Source organism: Camelus bactrianus, chromosome 18 (genome assembly GCF_048773025.1).
Source record: "Camelus bactrianus isolate YW-2024 breed Bactrian camel chromosome 18, ASM4877302v1, whole genome shotgun sequence".
NCBI lineage: Eukaryota > Metazoa > Chordata > Mammalia > Artiodactyla > Camelidae > Camelus > Camelus bactrianus.
In genome coordinates this window covers 4,337,369-4,356,551 of record NC_133556.1, presented here as the reverse complement: position 1 = coordinate 4,356,551, position 19,183 = coordinate 4,337,369, and the positions used below count along the sequence as shown (strand labels likewise).

Here is a 19,183-nt window from a genome sequence, read left to right as displayed (position 1 = left end):
ACCAGCACAGAGCTTGACACAAATGGCAATCATTCCTTGACTGTCTCCTTGTAATCAAGGAGCTCTTTAAGTTTGCGAATGGAAGCTCACTATCTGGGCAGCAGTCGAGAGCACGGTGGGGTGGGAAGTCCACACAGCCAACTGTACCCCCACTGCCGTTTGGACATCCAGAGGGCATTTTTACTTCCACTCCTGGCAGAGTTCAAACGGGACAGGATTCCATGAAAAAACCACTTGACAACACACAGGGACTCTTCAATGTCTGGGCCCATTCGGTAACTAGACCATCTTGCACTTCGCACCTCAAGGAAACCCAAACACAGTGTCAAAGTTACAGAAAAAACCACAATCTTTTATTTCCCCTGGTATAACAGTCTTTGCCCCTCTGGCTGCAGTGGAGAGCATTTAAAAATAGGAACCCCACCCGACCTGGTCAATTTCTTCCAGATGAACAGAGAATCCCCTTGGGTTTGGGGGAATTTCTTTTTAAATTTAGTATGCATCAGGGTTGAGAAGCACCAACTCAAAAGGACCGTAATTTTTAATTTATGAAGTTAAACCATTACGAATTTAAACATCACTAAGGGCTGAAAGTTGCAGACTAAAATACGTCTGGCCAGAGTAGAGGTCCTGCTGACTTCCAAAGTGCTCTATTTTGTAAAATGTTATAAGCAATGCTCCACATGGTTTGAAAAGTTCTCAAGGTCATTTCTAAATGGATCTACTTTCCTTTTTTTTTTAAGCAGCAGGCTCATTTGGAAACAAACAAACAGGAAAAGGTTAAGACCCTGCCTTTTAAAACAGAAAAGTCCGCAGTAAGATTAATAGCTGTATAAAACAAGAAACGTCAGTTTTGAGAAATGACATCCAGGTTGGCAATGTGTCTCATGGTTGGCCTTCCATGGGGACAGTTCCAGGGATGGTCCATCTCACCCATGTGGGTGATGAGTTTCTTCATCTCACTTGTGTTAAGAGCAGTTCCAATCATCACCTGAATATGAGACACAACAGTTTAAAGTTTTACTGTTTTTGTTTGTTTGGTTAGAACATCAACCATTTGCAAGCACTTTTCTCTACAACCAGGCTGGACAAGGTTCCAACTCAAAAACAATGAAAAGTCTGCCCCCAAAGAACCCTGTCCTCCAGTATCTCAGCCTTCTGCCTCTTTGGGAAATCCAGCCCCTCCCACCCTGCTCCCCACACACCCTCCATAGAGACGCTGAACAGACCGTCTAAACCAACCAGCCCCAGCAGCTCCACCACGACCTACATCCCAGCCACCCTGACCTCTCTCCTTGGAGACTGCAGCAGCCTCCAAACAGGCCTCCCTGCCTCCCCTTTCCTGTCAACCATTCTCCACTCAGTGGCCAGTGATTCCTTTGAAAGGTATGACGGATCATGTGACTCCTCTTTGCACCCTCTGCTCTCACCTGAATAAAAGCCCAAGTGCATTACCTGATTCGGGGACTGGCTGGCCTTCGTGCCCACACCTGCAAGCGGGCATCCCTCCCCCGACCCGCCCTGACTCCAGCCGCACCCACACCCTCCTTCCTCCTGCACGAGCGCATAAAGCAAGTCCCTGCCTCAGGACCTTAGTACTGGCTATACCCTCTACCCAGGATACTCTTCCTCAGATATGGGCATGGCTCATGTCCCCTCTCCCTGCAGGTGCTGCTGACATGTCCCTGCCTACTCTCCAGGAAACAGCTCTCACTGTGTCCCTCTGCAGGTCTCGCCCTGCTCCTCTCCACGGCACAATCACTGTCTAACACCGACACAGAGATGCGCAGACTCCGCAGCAAACACAGAAAGTGAGACCCTGAGATACAAGGGGAACTGGGGACCAGCCTGAGCCTCCCTGTACCCCTCCTTCCACACGCCAGGCACACCCCAGACCAGGATCGACAGCAGGGCTCTGCCAGGGCAAGGAAGACAGACAAGGTAGCAGAGAACCCAGGCAAGTATTGCCCCGGCGCTGTACCCGAGGCACATGTGTGAGGCCAGACATAATGGCAGACGGGCGGCAACCAGAAGGCTTGAGGCAGGAAGGTGTCCAGAGTGGCTAGAGCTGAGCATAGGACCTGGGGCTGGAAGGACAGGCCAGGCTTGGGATGTGGGGCTCCCACGCGGGGTGCGGGTGCAGCAGAGGGAAGCCCGCCCCTGTCAGCACGTGTGTGTGCTGAGCGAGGCAGAGCCGGGACCTCCCAGCGTGGGGAAAGTTCTCACCCAAGAGGCTCCAGCTCACCTTCCAAGCATCAGCTCAGAGGTCACCTGCTCAGACCGCCTCTCCCTGACCACCCCCCTCACTTCCTGGCACTCACTCCCGCTCCCCGTCCTGTTTTCTTTACTAAAATCACGGGTATCAGAGGGCGTCCTTATTCCTGTCGACATCCATTTCTCCCACTCAAATCTAAGCTCCACGAGGGCAAGGACCCCGTTGGCCGTGCTCCGTGTCCCCAGCACCCACACGGTGGCCACACGGCAAGGACTCAGAGTCTTTGCTGAATAAACGAGGAAGTGGGTCAGGGATACTGACTCCTCTGCCTTGAGCAGGCCCATCCCCAACCCCTGCTGTCCTTTCCCAGGACCAGTCTGAGCCGCCACAGCGAGACAGCAGGAAGCACCCGCTGGTGGTCCCCGGGGAAGTGCCTGCTGACTGCAGGGCTCCAGGCAATCTTGTGGCCCAGGGCCACCACCGCCACATCTAACGCGCTGACGGGGCAGGAGCTGGGCTGAGATCTCCTGCAGCAGAGGCGCCAGGCTCCGCTAGGTGAGCCTTCTCTACTTACAGACTTCCGACAGGCTCTGGAGGCAAACATCTGTCTGACTCGGGAAGGCCGGCACATGATGCCGGGGCTGTCACTCAGCATGAAGATCAGCTCATCTATGTCCTGGGGTCCAAAGGTCCAGTTTTTACTGGTTGGTAAGGAAATCAATTTAGCCCTTTCAGTGACTGGAGCTGAAAGAAGAAAATTTGGAGAGAAAGCCGTGATCCAAGCCACGCACTTCATCTGAGGGCCACTCACAGAGCATCGAGGGGGCAGATGCAAAACGCTCTTTGGGGAAGTATTTTCACCTCATATAAAATACATCAGTCTAGGGGCTGGGGCAGAGCTCGGTGCAGAGCCCGTGCTTGGCGCTCCCGAGGTCCTGGGTTCAACCCCCAGGACCTCCATTAAAAACAAAACAAAACAAAATAAAAAACCATCCATTGACAGGACTTGCAAAGATAGTTCCCAGCCCTAAAAGGACACGGTGCTACAGTCCTAAGAAATAACGTACCGTCTTCATCGATGACAAAGTCAAAGCCATTCTTTCTGAATATTTCCAGATTTTCTAATAGAACTGATTCATTGACAGCAGTTAAGTTGAGAGACTGAGGTCTGAAAAACAGGGAAGAGACTCCAACTAGAGTCTGAAGCCAAACGTTTAGCTCTAAAGCAGAAATGAAACTACAACACAATACTGTGATGCTCTGAATTCATTTCAGAAAGCAACACAAACCACGTGTTCAGCTGTGAGCCTTTCCCATCACAGAATGCTGAGTGTTTCCTTTCATTTTCTTTCCTTTTTTCAAAAATTTTTTGTAGATGTTAAAGTAACTACAAGAGTCATTCGCTTTTCCTCAATCTGCCGTCCCACCCCACTGACTCCACCTTGTTTTTAAATCCTCTCCTGAAAGAAAACGATGTCACATAAACATGCTATTTTTCCTCCTCACAATAAAGACAATTTGAAAAGTTGGCTCAGGCCATCATAGGCATTTGAAAACAGAACAAACAGCATCCATTTCCCTGTCCTGCCTCTTCCCCAGCCTGCATCTTTCATCTAACCATCTTCCCATCCGGCAACCATCCATCTCTCCTCCTGGATCTACCAAGGGCGTAATAAGCCAGGCACTGCTAAAGGCAGGAGACACAACGGTGAGAGAACACAGACCCGTTCTCTGATCTAGTGGAACAAACAGTCTACTGGGGAAGAAAGACACTGATCAAACAGTCAGATAAATTATAATTACAAACTACACTGAGAATCAGGAAGAGACACCCAGGGCTGTAGGGCTACAGAGCAGGTGAGACGTGGCCTGGAGATAGGGGAGGTCAGGGCAGGTTTCTCTGAGGCAGTGACCTCTGAGCTGAGATCGGGGGTGGGGGGGCTGGACATGGCAGTTATCAGGTGATGGAGTGAGAAGTGGGGACAGGGACAAACGTTCGAGGCAGAAGCGACAGTCTGTGCAAAGGCACTATGATGGACGGCCAATGTCCCCAGAGTCACATGCAAAGATCTGCTCCCTCTGCTTAATGGCCAGAGAGGAATTCATCAGGCCTGTCAAGGGAAAAAGAAGGCTGGCCAGAGTGACTCAAGTACAGAGAACACGGAGAAGATGGACAGCTGGAGAGGTTGTCGGGGCCAAACTGACAAAGAGGGATGCGGGGCCTGGTAGGAAAGGATGCAGCTGTGGTCTGTATCCTTTAAGCCTGAAGTGCGGCCCACCTGGGACCCACAGTGGCCTGCGATTATCCAGGTCAACTTGAAATGCCACACACGAGACCATTACTTATGCAAAATGGCTAAAAAATAAAAATAAATAAAATAACATAGAAATAAATTGATTAAAAACCAAAAAATTTTAAATTTAAAAAAAGTTTTTAATTAAAAATAAAAGTAAGAGGAGCAGGAATACTTCAGTGTTACAAAGTGGCTTAGTAAGTGTCTTCACTATGACCACTTACTCCTTCTGCAGGTAAACAGAATTAAACCACGCTGGCGCATATAGGGAAATCAACCAGGTCTGTCTTCCCAGCCGAGTGACTGGTTTCGTGGGGCACTTGTTCATGCCGGGATCTACTGCTGTTGGGTCTGAGTTAATTACATAGTTTAATTTCCCAAATGAAAATCCGTAACCTCTCCTTAAGAGCTCTGCTTAAGCAAAGACTGCTGGTTTACATGCTACACCATCACACCACCTTGTAAAATGATCAGTGAAAAGCATTCAATTTGGCAAAAGAGAGATAAATACCAACTTCTGCAGTGGCTGTCCAATCACTGGACTTGCCCTATACAGGCCATGCTGACTTTCTGAACTATAAATTCTATGTACTCTCAATAGTTATACTACGTACTATAAACTGCTCTGCATCCAAAGGGTTTTCTGGCCAATCGGTGAGCAGCATTTTTTTAGTAGCTCAAAAGGTTTGACACTTAAAGAACCTCTGAGCTGTGTGACCTTGGGCAAGTTATCTAACCTCTCTGGGCTCCCTTCAGTTTCAGCACCCGTGAAATACTGATGTAACTACTTCACAGGTTTGTGAGGATTAAACGTCAAATGCTCCCACAGTGCCTGGAATCAAATAAGCACTCAGTAAACAGCAGGTATGACTATTATTAAGCAAAAAGTATAAAAACCTGCTATAGGAAAGCTTATGGCAAAAAAAATACACACACCCACATACATAGAAACACGTACAAGCAAACATCTTAAATTTAGATGGTGCAAAACCACTGAAAATTCTGAACACCAAAATGAACTTACGCTATAAGCCTCTGGCCCTGGAGGACAGTGTGCTGTTGAAGCATCTCAAAGTTGTATTTCTCGTCCGTGGCGTGCTGGTCCACGATGAAAATGTCCGCATTCAGTTTGGTGATTATAAATCCCAAGTTAAACTGACCGATGATTTCCATTTCTGCAAACATCGTTTTACTACACGGAGAAAATGTTAATTACAAGAGGTTTTCAAAGATTATTCTTCTGATTATAAAACGGACACTGCAGTTAAAGAAAAACCCAAACAATACAAAAACATAAAACAGAGGAACTTCCTAATAAGCCCACTTTCTAAAGATAACATCATTCACCCAGCTCTCCAGAGACGACGTCAGTTACTACTATTAACAGTTTGTGCACGTCCTTCCAGATCTTTGTATACCGTTTTCTGTTTTGTTTTGTTTTAAAAAGGAATCATAATACTTCATACCCGTCCACTCTCATCACGTTATGATGCATCTCAGATGACTTTTCAGACCCATGTATAGAGACCTACTTCACTCCTTTTAATGGCCACGTAGGATTCACTGTGTGGATGGACCAATTTGTCTGACAAATTCCCTACTAAAAGGCACTTTAGTTACTCCCATTCTGAACACAAACAACAGTGTAACAAACATTCCGGTACATAGATCTGCTCTACTAAGGATGCATTTCTATACAAAACACTCCCTAGACGTGTTATTATATATGCGCACGTTTTAATTTTGATAGGAGATCTATCCCACCCACCAAGAGTGTCCCGTTGTCCTGGGGTATCCACAGGTGACTGGTTCCAGGACCCCGAGGTTCCAAAACGCGCAAAAGTCCGTCGCATAAATGGCACGGTATTTACATATAACCTATGCACACCCTTCCATATGCTTTAAGTCATCTCTAGATCACTTATAACATCTAATACAATGTAAATGCTATGTAAATAGTTGCCAGCACGTGTCGCAAATTCAAGTTTTGCTTTTGGGAACTTTCTGTAATTTTTAAAATTTTCGATCAGGGTGGATGCAGAATCTGTAGATACGGAGGGCCACCTGTATGACTGACCTTTTTGTCAATACTGGGTATCGACCTTCTAATGAAGAGTGCAGACACACCCCCCCCCAACCCAACATTCCTCCTCCCCTCCACCCCAGGCTGAGCTCAGACGCTGCTGGAACAGGTGTGGCTGCAGCCTGCTGAACGAAAATAAGTTTGCTGGGGAACCAGAGTGAGCAGTGCTGGGCCTCCTGCGTGCTGAGGGTGGCTGCCCTGCAGGAAGAAAAGACAAGGGCAGACCCTATGAGTATCAAAGGAATTATACAACATTCGTTGAAGAATTTATGATCTAAATTAGGCAAAGCCTGTGTGCTCCAGACTAAGTGCTATAAAAATTCAATGCAATTGCTGAGTTTCACTATGTACAGGACATAGCACATCTCAGTAACTGGTGAGACACAACAAATACAAATTTTTTCTTCAAATAAAAGTTAAATATTTCAAGATAGTTCATCACTTTTCAAAGCCACAGTGTTATACATGATTATTGTCAAGAAAGTGGTGATGGGGGAAAGGTACAGCTCAGTGGTAGAGCACATGCTTCGCATGTACAATGTCCTGGGTTCTAATCCCCAGTACCTCCTCTAAAAATAAATAAACCTAATTACCTCCCACCTGCCCTGCCAAAATAAAAATAATTTAATACAATAATAAACAAATAAAATACTTTAAAAAAAAGAAAATTAACATGATGGAGGTGAGAGGCAATGAAGAGAAGTTGGTGAGTGGGAAGAACACTGCCAAGGATGCACCTTAAGGGGAGGGACCACCTGGGGAGGCGGAACTGACTCCACAAAGAGAGGCCAGAGGAGGGAGAAGGCGGGCGAGGGGAGAGGAAGGGAGGGCAAGTCTGCAGACTGGGGTACAGCAGGTGTGGAAGGGCAGGGAAGACCCCCAGGTAGGGCCATCTTGACAGGTAGCAGGAACCAGACGACCAGACCCTGGTGCCAAGGTGTGGCCACACTGAGCCCCAGACCAGAACAGAGGCTATCAGAGCACAGGACACCCAGAGGAGCAAACAGAGTCTGGGAAGATGGGCCGGGCTTCATTCACAGCAGCTGACGAAGATGAGCAAAAATGCCCTTCAGGGAAAAACGTTACCTTATCTCTTTCCTTAGTTCATCTTCGGCAGCTTGATTTTCTCCGGGACAGATCTTAGCACGAAACTTCCTGTAACTCTGCCCGCCTTCCTGCTGCCAGTCCTGCTGCCATAACTGCTTCATCCGTTTGACTAGAGAATGCATAGAAAAGTCAAGGGGCACGATCTTCTTCTGAATTTTCACAGCCACGTCGACCTCAGAGTCGACCTCAGATCCTGACGTGTCCGGAGTTCTCAGCAACTCTGGAGGGACGTCAGGATTTAAAGGAATCCCTTCTTTTTTAAAGCGCTTTATGTTTGGGGCTGCGAGATTTGTGCGCTGAGGCAAAACTCTATATCCACGTTCTTCTTGGACTGATGGGGATTCCGGGCCTGGACAAGGCTGGTCAGTTTCAGGTAAGTTCCCACCAGACTCCACGTTTTCCTGGGAAAGCCCATCTTCGGGGGAGCTTGTCATGGGGTCACTGCTGGGGTGACCAACCGTTTCCGGGGTGCTGAACCCCTCCTCGGAGCCAGCTGACGCACTGCTGTGCCCCGAGTCCTCCTCCATCTTTACCGTGTCCATTGGGTCACAGGGCCCCCGAGCTGAACCCATCCCCTCCTCCCGGGGGCCAGAGATGGCCTTTCCGGAGCACAGGGACCCTGGAGCACTGGAGAACAGCGTGCTTCTTTTCTGTCGTGGAGAAATGCATCTTGGGTCAGCAGTCATCGGGCCCCCAGACTTGGGCCCTGACGGGTGACGAAGGGAAAAGGCCTCTCTGAGTCTGGAAATGGTCACTGCCTTTTTCTCTTCTCCAGGCGTCCCTAACAGTGTGGGATGCGCTGGCTTTTCCAGCCTGGGCTTCTCCGTTTCTGCCGAATGCATTTTTATTAAGTTACCTGAGCAGATGTGAACAGAGCAGAACATCAGAGACTGTGCTCAAGTGAAACAGGAGGGATCTGTCTGCAAGCGGGCTTGTCACCAAAGAGGAGCTCCGAAGGGCTAACTGCGCAGAGGAACACGGTTCGACGGGAACCATCAGGGAGACACACCTTAAAGGCACAAAAGATGCCGCCATATACTCATCCCTGGGCGTATAAAGCCTCGTCCCAGAGCAGCTTTCTCTCACTGGGAGTGATATGCGTCTGCCACCTTAGTTTCCACCAAACCTACTTTCAGCTTCCTGAGCTGCTCTCTGGTCTCTCGGAGGACACAGGAATGGGCCCCCTCTCTGCACAACAGACATGGAGATTAGTAAGAACGCATCCCTGTGTGATAAATGAGGCTCATGTCCCTTTTTGTCTAGATTACCTTAAATCTGCAGGTACATACTTTCTAGGGCCACACGTCCTCTCTGTCTAAAAGAGGAGACTTTGTTTCATGCCAAAAAAACTTTACCTCAGAAAAAAATTAGCATCACAATAGCTGTAAGTTGTAGAAGCTGCTTATGCCCGTGTATCTTCCTTACCTTCCGCGACCAGCAGCGGCTGCTGACTGATGCTGAGTTTGTTGACATCACTATCAAACATTCCTATCAAAGACGTTTTTAAAACTGCCAACAGAAGCTTCTCCTCTTGCAGTAAAATCTGCCTTTTATCCGGAGTAACATTGACATCAACACATTCTAGAGCAAAACAGAACACTTATTGGGTTTAAATTCACCTTTAACAAGAGAAATTTCCCTATCTACTGTTTTATTCACTCGCACTAACCGAAAGCAGTGTCCAGATTAATGTTCATGAACTATAAAACTAGCTCTTTCAAATAAACAAGGAAAAGGTGAACAATTTTTTTAAACAGGTGAAATATGCAAGCATTTGAATGGCTAAATTGCCAAAGGGAAAAAGCAAAAGGAGAAAAGCAAGTTAACACATGAACATGTACGACAGAAGAAAATTGCAAACTAAAATAAGACGTTATTTTATCACATACTGAATTTGGTTAAAAATTATAATGCAGACGACATTGTTGGTAGGTGTGTGAATTGGCATAACATGATCACATTCACTGACCCAGTGACTCTACTTTTGGGAATTTATCTAAAAGAAATAATCAAAGATATTGGTAATGATTTATCTATGAGAACAGTACTTAAATTTCCAAAAGCCAGAAACTAAAATAGGCAAAAATATGAAAGTTAAAACTCAAGACATATCCACACATTGAAATATAATACAGCTATTAAAATCAAGTTTCTAAATAAATTTTAATGACATGGAAAAGAAAATGTTCACATCTAAGGATAAAGAACATGATTCAAAATTACCCCAAGTTATTTTCTCACCCCAAAGGATATGGGTGGAGATATATATATATATTTTTTAAGGTGTGCACATATATTTTTCTAAGTATCCAGAAAAAATAACGGATAACAAACCAGGGGTGGGGGTGTAGCTCAGTGGTAGAGCGTATGCTTAGCATGTACAAGGTCCTGGGTTCAATCCCCAGTACCACCATTAAAATAAATAAGTAAAAAATCTAATTACCTCCCCCCCAAAATAAATAAAACTTAAAAAGCCCAATAAACCAGAATTTTAACAATCAGAAAAAAAATCTATATAAAATGAATTATTTTCAAAATCAAGGAGAACATTTAGTCTATTTTCTCCCTTGGTTGACATGAAAAGTCACATTTTTCCTAATAATACAATTAATGTAGTTTCAAGTAGAAAGCAGAAAAGTCTGTATAAAAGTCTATAAAATAGAATAAAAAGCCTATTAAAAAGCACATAGCCATTAACTGTTACTATGCAAGTCTCTCTCTGGTCATATCAGAGCTTTATAATTCCACTTTATCCCTTTAGGAGTAAGTCACCCATTTTACTGACATCTCAGGGGAACTTACCGGAATCAACAGAAATGTTAAGCACAACAAATGGATACTGATGTCGATTATACATGTGATAGACCTCATTCACAAGTCTGGAAACCTATACAGAAAACAAAGATTAGGAAAAAGCGTACGTTTCCTTCCCCTAGTGCTCTAACAACAGGCTATCCCAACCAACCACTAAAAGGATACATTCCCAACAGCTTTACTGAGGTACAATTGGCCAAAAACAAATTTCAAATAAAGTGTACAATTTGACAAGCTCTGACATACACATACACCCATGAAACCATTCCTGCCGTCAAGAAAATGAGTAGATCCTTCACCCAATAAAGGTTCCTCTTGCCCCTCGAAGGGGTATTTTTAATCATGGATTCATAACACTGAATCTTTTTTCCAACCTAAAGAGGTTCTTGAAGAAGTGTCAATAAAATGCAGGTGTGCTTTAAATGCTCATAAAACACATTCAAATGTACATAGAAATGTATCTATGTGACTTTATGAGATTATTAAGTGACATTAGAGACAAACCCTAAAAATCACACCAATTACAACAGGTTAAAAATTTTAAAGTTGAACCATATCTGGCAGGTAGAAGTAATTTTAAAGTATCACTGGGAAACAAAATATTACTGAGGTATAATGTTGCTGAAGAAGCAAAGTCAAAATTGAACCACTAAAAACCCTGTAATCATATCAAGATGATCAGTTTAAGCTTGAAGCAGAAGTAATCTGGGCCTTTATTTTCCTGGAAAATGGACAGACTGAAGAGAAATTACAGAAGCCTAGGGATGTGTGTCAGTTCATACTGAGAAGCCTAGACAATGGTGAATGTTTTGAAATGTTTACTTTCTTTTAATAGTGATAATTTTATGATGATCAATATGTTGGTTATTAATATGTGTCCATGTATGCACACACACATTACGTAACTGAAACAACTGTATGGTAGACTTTTTTAAATGCCTAAAATAAGATAATTTAAAGCCATGTTTCTGAATCAAAGTCCCAAGTTCTAGGTAAATTGCCTGTGTCAGAAAATGTTATTAAATAATGAATGAAGTTAAAAGTTAAAGGCCAACTAACACAACACTGTAAATCAACTATAATTCAGTAAGTGATTAAAAATTAAAAAAAAAAAAAAAGATTCACGAAAAGGTAAGGGCCAAAAGAAAAAACTAATCCCCCAGCAAAAAAATCAAGTACCTTTGCTGGGTCACAAGGCCGCCGATTGATGAAGAAAAACTGTCTGTCCGTTGAACTCCTTCCCACGCCGTGAGTACCATGAGAAATAAAACCTGAGAGCCTGGAAAACACAAATGGGGTTAGGGCAGGGTTCCAGAGTGGGTTCATTTCAGCAGTCCTCTCACTTTCCCTATTAAATCCTTGTCTCCACCCAAGGAGTGGGTCTCCACACAAACTCACATTCCAGAACCTTCATGCAGTCCCCATCAAGCTGTCTGGGGAGCCCAAGGACCTATATTCCATATCTTTGTCCACATTCCCTGCCCTTTTACAATCTGTTCTTGGTTAGCAAACTTCGACCTCCTAAGGTGTTGGTTAAGGGTTTATTCCACCTGAGATCTACCCCAGGGATATCTGAGTTTCCATAAGAATGATACATTAACATAAAAAAAAGAACCCCAAATCTTTAATTTCAGGCATTAGCCCAAGGCAAGTGGAGAGAGGGTGAGCAATATGGGCTGTCACAGGGCCAATCCTGCTTATGGAAAATGTCTGTTTTTCTAATACCAACGTAATGATGGTATGTCGTTATTGGGGGGAGGAATAAATTTTAAGTTGGGATTTGCGGATACATACTGTACATAAAAGAGATAAACAACAAGGCCCTACTTTAGCACAGGGAACTATAGTCCACGTCTTGTAACAACCTATAGTGATAAAGAATATGAAAAAGAATATATATGTATATATGTATATGCATATATGTGTGTGTATATATACATATATACATATACATATATATACATATACATACACACACACACACACACACACACACACACACACACACACACACACACATATATATCTGAATCACTGCTGTACACCAGAAGCTAATACAACATTGTAAATCAACTATACTTCAATTAAAAAAAAAAAGGAATGATGCTGGATTGGACTCTGGGTAAGGCAGGAGTTAAAGGAGTCTACCTCCAGCCAGATTCCAAGAAAGTGAAACATTACATATAATGTAAAAGTTATTTTAATTGTTCACTGAACAGAGCCTTCACTACAAAGACTAATTCACCAGGAAACGCCCTAAAATCCACCAGTTCCCAGATTATTGTTTCAATTAAGTAACTGACTCCTCCACATAAATCCTCTTTCTCTGCAGTAATACTGCTGACAGCTTTATAATGCACATAATAAACTATACGCTTTAAAATCACTACCTGAAAACAAAACCGAGGAGGGGAAAGAAGTCAAAAAAAAAAATTGATGATCACGCTCCTGGCAGCAGCCGACTTACTGAAACAGATTGTGCAGAGCATCGGAGCAGCTCAGCCCGTATTCCTCACAGACCGAGTCACTAGGGGGCAGCTGGACAAAAGGCATGAGGCTTTGCAACTGAAAGAAATCAAGGGTCACCGTCATCGCCTGATGAAGACAGAACAGACCTAACTTCAGAGAGGAAGACTTAACGACGGGTTTCCATGTGTTTTCTTTCCTGGTGGAGCGATCCATGCTCAGAGTACAGAGACCCTCAGTGGCTGCTTTCTGTAGTTCTACGGTAATTCTGATTCATTAGAAAGACGAAGCACCTACTCCTACTTATCCATCATCAATACCTTGGCCATGATACTTTTTTCCCAGAGAGTAAAAGGATTATTTTAAAACTTGTCTCCTAACAAGTTTTGTGATATATACCTAATTAATTTTTTTGTTTTGTTTTTGTTTTTAAAACAATCTTTTTTATTTTTTTCATTTATTTTCATTTATTTTATTTTATTGAAGGGGAGGCAATTTGTTTATTTGGATTGAACCCACCTCGTGCACACTAAGCATGTGCTCTACCATTTGAGCCATATCCTTCCCCTCATAGGTACCTAATTTAAAAAAAAAAAAAAATCAATTCTTGGATTTCACTCTCTATTCTATTGGAAAAGACAACAGAAATCTGCCATAATCACTAAACAGATAAAATGCTTTTTTAATTAATTTATTTTGGGGGGAGGGCAGGTAATCAGGTTTATTTATATATTTATTTTAAAGGAGGTACCAGCGATTGAACCCTGGACCTGGTGCATGCTAGGCACGCACTCTACCCCTGAGCTATCCCCTCCCCACCGATAAAATGCTTTTAAACATCTCGCTACCGCTACCTGTTTCTGCCCAAACACAGATCCGATGTTTTCCTTGATGCTGGAGCTTCCGCTGGTGCTCACCACCAACTGCCGCTTGCCTTGCCCGACCTGATTGGTACAACTTACACGGACACCAGCTGAAATGATACAGTACGCGTGCAAGACCTGGACCATTTTGGCAAACTCCTGTTTGAAAAACACAAAAGCAAGGACTCAACATTAGTTCAACCTTGCGAGAATCACAGGATTCAAGTTCTAACATCCAGTTTGGGCTTCTCATATCATCTCACAGACAAGGCCAATTATTCCTGACAGGAGGATCTGTGAGCCGCATCTCCCTACATGGTATAAAGGGAAATCAGAGGGTAAGGTTCTTTAATTTTTGTTTGTTTGCTTTGGGGGGGGGTAATTAGGTTTATTTATTTATTACATTTTATTTAAGGAGGAGGTACTGGGGATCAAACCCAGGACCTCTCGCATGCTAGACACGTGCTCTACCACTGGGCTAAACCCCCACCTCCCTGTAGCTGCTTTTTAAAGACAACATCTATATCACATTTAGCTGTTTCATCTTCATCCAAATTCCTGAAAGTTGTAATAAATCACTTTTCAGGGAGCAAGAAAAATAATCTTATTAAAAAGTAAAGTCGGGAGAGGGTATAGCTCAGTGGTAGAGCGCATGCTTAGCATGCATGAGGTCCTGGGTTCAATCCCCAGTACCTTCATTAAAATAAATTTAAAACTAAAATTTAAAAAAACCCTAATTACCCCCTAAAAAAAAAAAAACCCAAAAAATAAAAAAACAACAACAAAAAGTAAAGACAGAATCAAAAAATAATGTTAATTTCATGAGACTCATTTCCTGTACCGTAACACCTCAGAAACACAATTTGATGATTCTTCCCAAGAAAAGAAAAAGATTAACCCTCCTAAAGTTACACCTTTGAGGGGAAGAAGCAAGCCAAGAGCTTCTCAAAAAATGAAGGGATGAGAATGAACGCAAGAGCAAACCCCCCCACAGATCTCACACGTGCCTGACACTCTCTGTGCTCTTGGAGGCTGGGATGCTGAATCTACTGGACCTTTTTTTTTTTTAATTTATTGAAGTACAGTCGATTAGAATGTATCAATCTGTGGTGCACAGCACAATGTCCCAGTCATGCATATACATACATATATTAGTTTTCATATTCTTTTTCATTAAAGGTTATTACAAGATACTGAATATATTTCCCTGTGCTATACAGAAGAAACTTTTTTTTTAATCTCTTTATATACAGTGGCCAACATTTGCAAATCTCAAACTCCCAAATTTATCCCCTCCCACCCCCTTTCCCTGGTAACCATAAGATTGTTTACTATGTCTGCAAGTCTGTTTAAAAAAAAAAGGACACTACCGTACCTTCTTAATATTCCTTTGAAACTCCTTATGGCGCACAGGGAGCGTATAGAATAACTGCTGCACGCTGACCGTCGTCCCCCTGGGTCGTGGGTAGGGGGTTTTCTGGAGGATTTTTCCATTGTGATCAAACACCAGTCGAGTTCCGACGTTCGCAGATGTGTGGCAGGTAGAAATCGCTAAGTCACTGTAAAAGAATGCCAGCAGGGCACGGGGTCAGAGCCTCACATGTACTGGACATCCCGTGCTCAGGTGCTCACTTCTGTTCTCTCAAAGCTCTCCTAAAAAGGTGACGATCTCTCTGAGATAATCCAGAGAGTTTAAACTGGTGAGGAGTTATCATAAAAACCTAAGGTTTGACACCAAATAGTGAGAGAGCTCTGTAAATGTTTTGTTGTGATCAAAGCTTTGACATTTGTTTTTGTTAAACCACAAAACAATGAAAGATTTCAAAACTGATATATGCACGAATAAAGATTCATTTTTCAGTGTTGTTACTACTGTTCTCACAAAATTTTTTAAATTTAGAGACCATTGTGTAATGAAATCAGTGCTTTGGTCCAGTTTTTTCCTAAATGCTGAAGTAAATTCAAATCCACAGCATCTACAATGTATTACCTATATGTTCTTTTTAAATTGAGAAGTTACTGCTTTAATCAGGGTAACAATTTTTTTCACAAGACTGTTTGCTTCCCTTCATTCATTCATTGCTTACATTTTTAGAAGTATTACCACTTTAGGTTGGTAGTAAGATAAAGCAGAATGCAGAAGTTAGAAGTTGAGACATTCATATATAACAGTGTAAACAATAATGATTCTAAGCACACTTTTTAATTTTCAGAGAGATTTTTATAAAGGGTCAAGTGAGTGGATAAAAATGTTGCATCACCTCAGTGCACAGAGTGAGCTCAGAGCTTCCCCCCGAAAGCCAAAAGTTTCAACCTGAGTTAGGTCAGCAAACTTCTGAATCTTAGAAGTGTGATGCTTCAGAGCTGAAAGAAAGGTGTAAAGTAAGGCCATAGAGATTTCAAGTGATACAGCCATGAACACGTAATACCCATCAAAGTGACTGGTTTTAAAAAGCTGGTTTTATACTTTCTAAGACAGCATTACCCAGAATCCTGAGACATTTTGCCCAAATATTTTAAAACAGGATTAGAAAAAGTCAACTTACTTAAGCCTTTGAAGTTTTCTTCTTCTACCCCACATCCATTGTCTGAAACTTCAATGAGATCCACCCCATAATCTTTAAGCCGGAGATCTAAAAATTTTAAATATTTCTCAAATTGATTCGTGCTAAAAGCCTTTATATGAACAGTATTTAGAACTTACATAATGCAAATGTGAGTCCTAACTCTATTTATTTAAATCTACGATTGTCATTTGGTATATTTTACTTTTAAAAGTCCTTCTTAGCTATTTACCAGCCCAGATAACATAGTTTTTCCTTCCTTTCCCTTGAAAGGATCATTTTAACATAGTCATTAAAGAGAACAACCTCTGGACTCAGACTCCTTGAATCAGATATTATCAGCTTTACAACATCAAAAAAAGTAAATTCCCTGTGCCTTAATTTCCTCACTTGTAAAATGGAGATGATGATAATAATAGTAACAATTCCTATCTCATAAGGTTATTCTGCAGATTAAATGAGGTATCCCAGCTTAGCACAATGCCTGCCTAGCACAGAGGAAGAACACAACAAAAATTAACTGCTAGCAGTAGTATTATTACTACCTAGCTAACTCCTGGGCATATAATAGGCGCTGAATTTACGTTTAAAAAATAATAATTTCTCAGTACACCAATACTTGATTGCCTTACTATAGTAACAAACATTTCTTGAATAAAACAGCATCAACTGATACTTCTGTGGCTTAAAACTCTCCCAAACTTACCAATATTAGTGGCACCAGCATCCACACTATTTTCTACCAACTCCTTCACAGCAGTGCTTAGGCTAAGTACCACTTGCCCAGAACAAATCTGATGGACTGACTTCCGATCGATAGGTTTGATGGCCTTAGCACATTCGGAACTAAAGAAACCAGTCACAAGAAACAAAGCAAATATGCAATTACGTATTTTCATCCTGGTTTGAACTGTGAGAAATGAGTCATCTCTGTTAATAGTTAATGGGTCTCATCCATTCATTATATCAACATATCCATTTATCATATTCATAAATACATGTGGTTCTATAATCCTGAAACATTTGTCAAAAAAACTTCTGAATAGATACTTCAAAATGCAACAGATACTTAAAAATCTAATGACACTGGGATTTGCGTGGGGGAGACACACGTTCCCCTCAAGCTATGGGACAATCATCTTTTGCAATGATGGCATCTTCTTTCTCGAAAATTGAAAGCAACATTTCCCATACAATTTGAAAAACCAAAAGTTTGGTGCGAAATCAAGAGTTTTTGCGTCAAAATCAGAATCATCTTAGAACTTGGGTATTAATCCCAGTTGGACAGCTATCTTTACGGTTGCCTCTGAATTCCAAATGCAGGCTGCCAGCTCCTGCCTTACCAAAGGCCCTCAAAGTTCTGGCTGTACCTACTTTCAGAATTTTCCAACTAGTTTGTCTCCACTTTCTTTCTAATCCAATCAATCTTCTATGCTACCACCAGAGTTGGTCAATTTTTCTTCTTAAGAACTTACTAGTATCCCACTGTCTGCTATATGAAGTTTAAAATCTAGTCATAATTGGACCCCAGGCTACCTTATTTTCTCCTTCTCTCCAATCTTCCTCCCACTGCCAATTCCCCTACAATCTGGTTACACTGAACAACTGTTTCCTGAAAATCACAAGCTCATTTATACACTGCACCTTGTCTATACAGGTCTCTCCAGACCTCTCCCCTCCTCCTCCTCCCGGCAAACTCCTGCTCATCCAAAAAATGTATTCCACGTGTTGATTAACTTAGCAATTTCTAGTAAACGGTTTCATTGAAAATTTGTGTGTAACCGAACACAAGAGAGAGAAGTCTTAGGGTATTTCCCACAGCATTTTACATATAGTAGTGGACCCTCAGTAAACCCTTGCAAAACAAAGGAATAAACATCTTTACTCTTCATTCTACCTCTCAAAGAATTCCACTCACGTTAATTTTAAATGTGAAAACTGCAGATGACATCACATAAAATGGAAAGAAGTTGTAAATAAAAATTTGTTAATTTGGCAAGCCACCATCAGCTACAGGTCCATTCCTAGTATTTATTTAGAGGGGTGGCGATAAAACATTTAAACACAGACAGCGAATCTGGGTTCCAGAATCTGACACTTAGTGCAACAGGGCTACCCAAACATTCGCAACCCCGAATTCGATGCACTTTACTAGCCAGTAATCGTATACTCAAGGTGACATGGAAGTACTGCGTTTTTTAAAACGGTGCGGCTATGCAAATCAGCATGTCTTTTGAAGCCTCCCCTAAAATACCCTCAATTTAAAGAGAGAAACCAGGTAGAAAGGAAATGAACTCCGTCCACAGGGATTTCAAGCTCCGGCTTCAGTCAACGGATGCATGGCGGCGTCGGGGCACAGTCTGCCTGGGAGCGGGCCGAATGCCCCGCGGACCCCGACCTCCAGTGAACCCAAAGGGCCAGCGGGTCCGGGGAGCGCTGAGGAGCCCTCTCCGGGGCCTCTGTGCGCGGGCTCGCCTAGCGCCGCGGCCACTTTCCCCTGCTTTCCAGGGGCCTGGAACGCCGTGGGCCTTAGGGCGACCACGCGGGGAGACTGCAAGTACGGCTTACCTCGGGCCCTCGGCTCGATCCATGGATACAGAGCCCAGCCCGCAACTCTGGACCGTTCGCGCGGCCACTCCCACGGGGCCCCGCCACCCGGCCGCCCATTGGCTGTTCGCGACCCTGTGCCCCCCTACTTCCGGTAAGGCTGGCTAACGCGTCCAACACCTCCTTCTCGCTGATTGGCGGTATCAAAGGTCGAGTCCGTGACGTCAAGA

At 43.1% G+C, this 19,183-nt stretch overlaps 1 protein-coding gene and 1 non-coding gene across 5 annotated transcripts; one reads left to right on the top strand and one right to left on the bottom strand.

The window, feature by feature from the left end:
• Nucleotides 1–325: 325 nt before the first annotated feature.
• Nucleotides 326–19,125, bottom strand: PMS2 (PMS1 homolog 2, mismatch repair system component). 4 transcript variants are annotated; one of them, XM_010965696.3, is made up of 15 exons: nt 18,975–19,125; nt 17,113–17,252; nt 16,389–16,475; nt 16,104–16,206; nt 15,218–15,401; nt 13,834–14,001; nt 12,981–13,078; nt 11,693–11,792; nt 10,502–10,586; nt 9,125–9,280; nt 7,679–8,555; nt 5,534–5,701; nt 3,283–3,383; nt 2,790–2,959; nt 326–991 (listed from the first exon to the last, which is right to left on the bottom strand). In XM_010965696.3, the coding sequence occupies exons 1-15, from the start codon at nt 18,995–18,997 to the stop codon at nt 848–850; spliced, it is 2,604 nt and encodes an 867-aa protein (XP_010963998.2). In that variant the 5' UTR covers nt 18,998–19,125; the 3' UTR covers nt 326–847. The 4 variants fall into 4 exon arrangements, with proteins under 4 accessions (XP_010963998.2, XP_045359776.2, XP_074201732.1 ...); XM_045503820.2 differs by lacking the exons at nt 16,104–16,206; nt 18,975–19,125; XM_074345631.1 differs by lacking the exons at nt 12,981–13,078; nt 13,834–14,001; nt 16,104–16,206; nt 17,113–17,252; nt 18,975–19,125 and having other exon boundaries at nt 16,389–16,474.
• On the top strand, nt 14,469–14,540 carry TRNAA-AGC (transfer RNA alanine (anticodon AGC)). Its single transcript has one exon. It is a non-coding gene; the product is annotated as a tRNA-Ala (tRNA).
• Nucleotides 19,126–19,183: the final 58 nt, after the last annotated feature.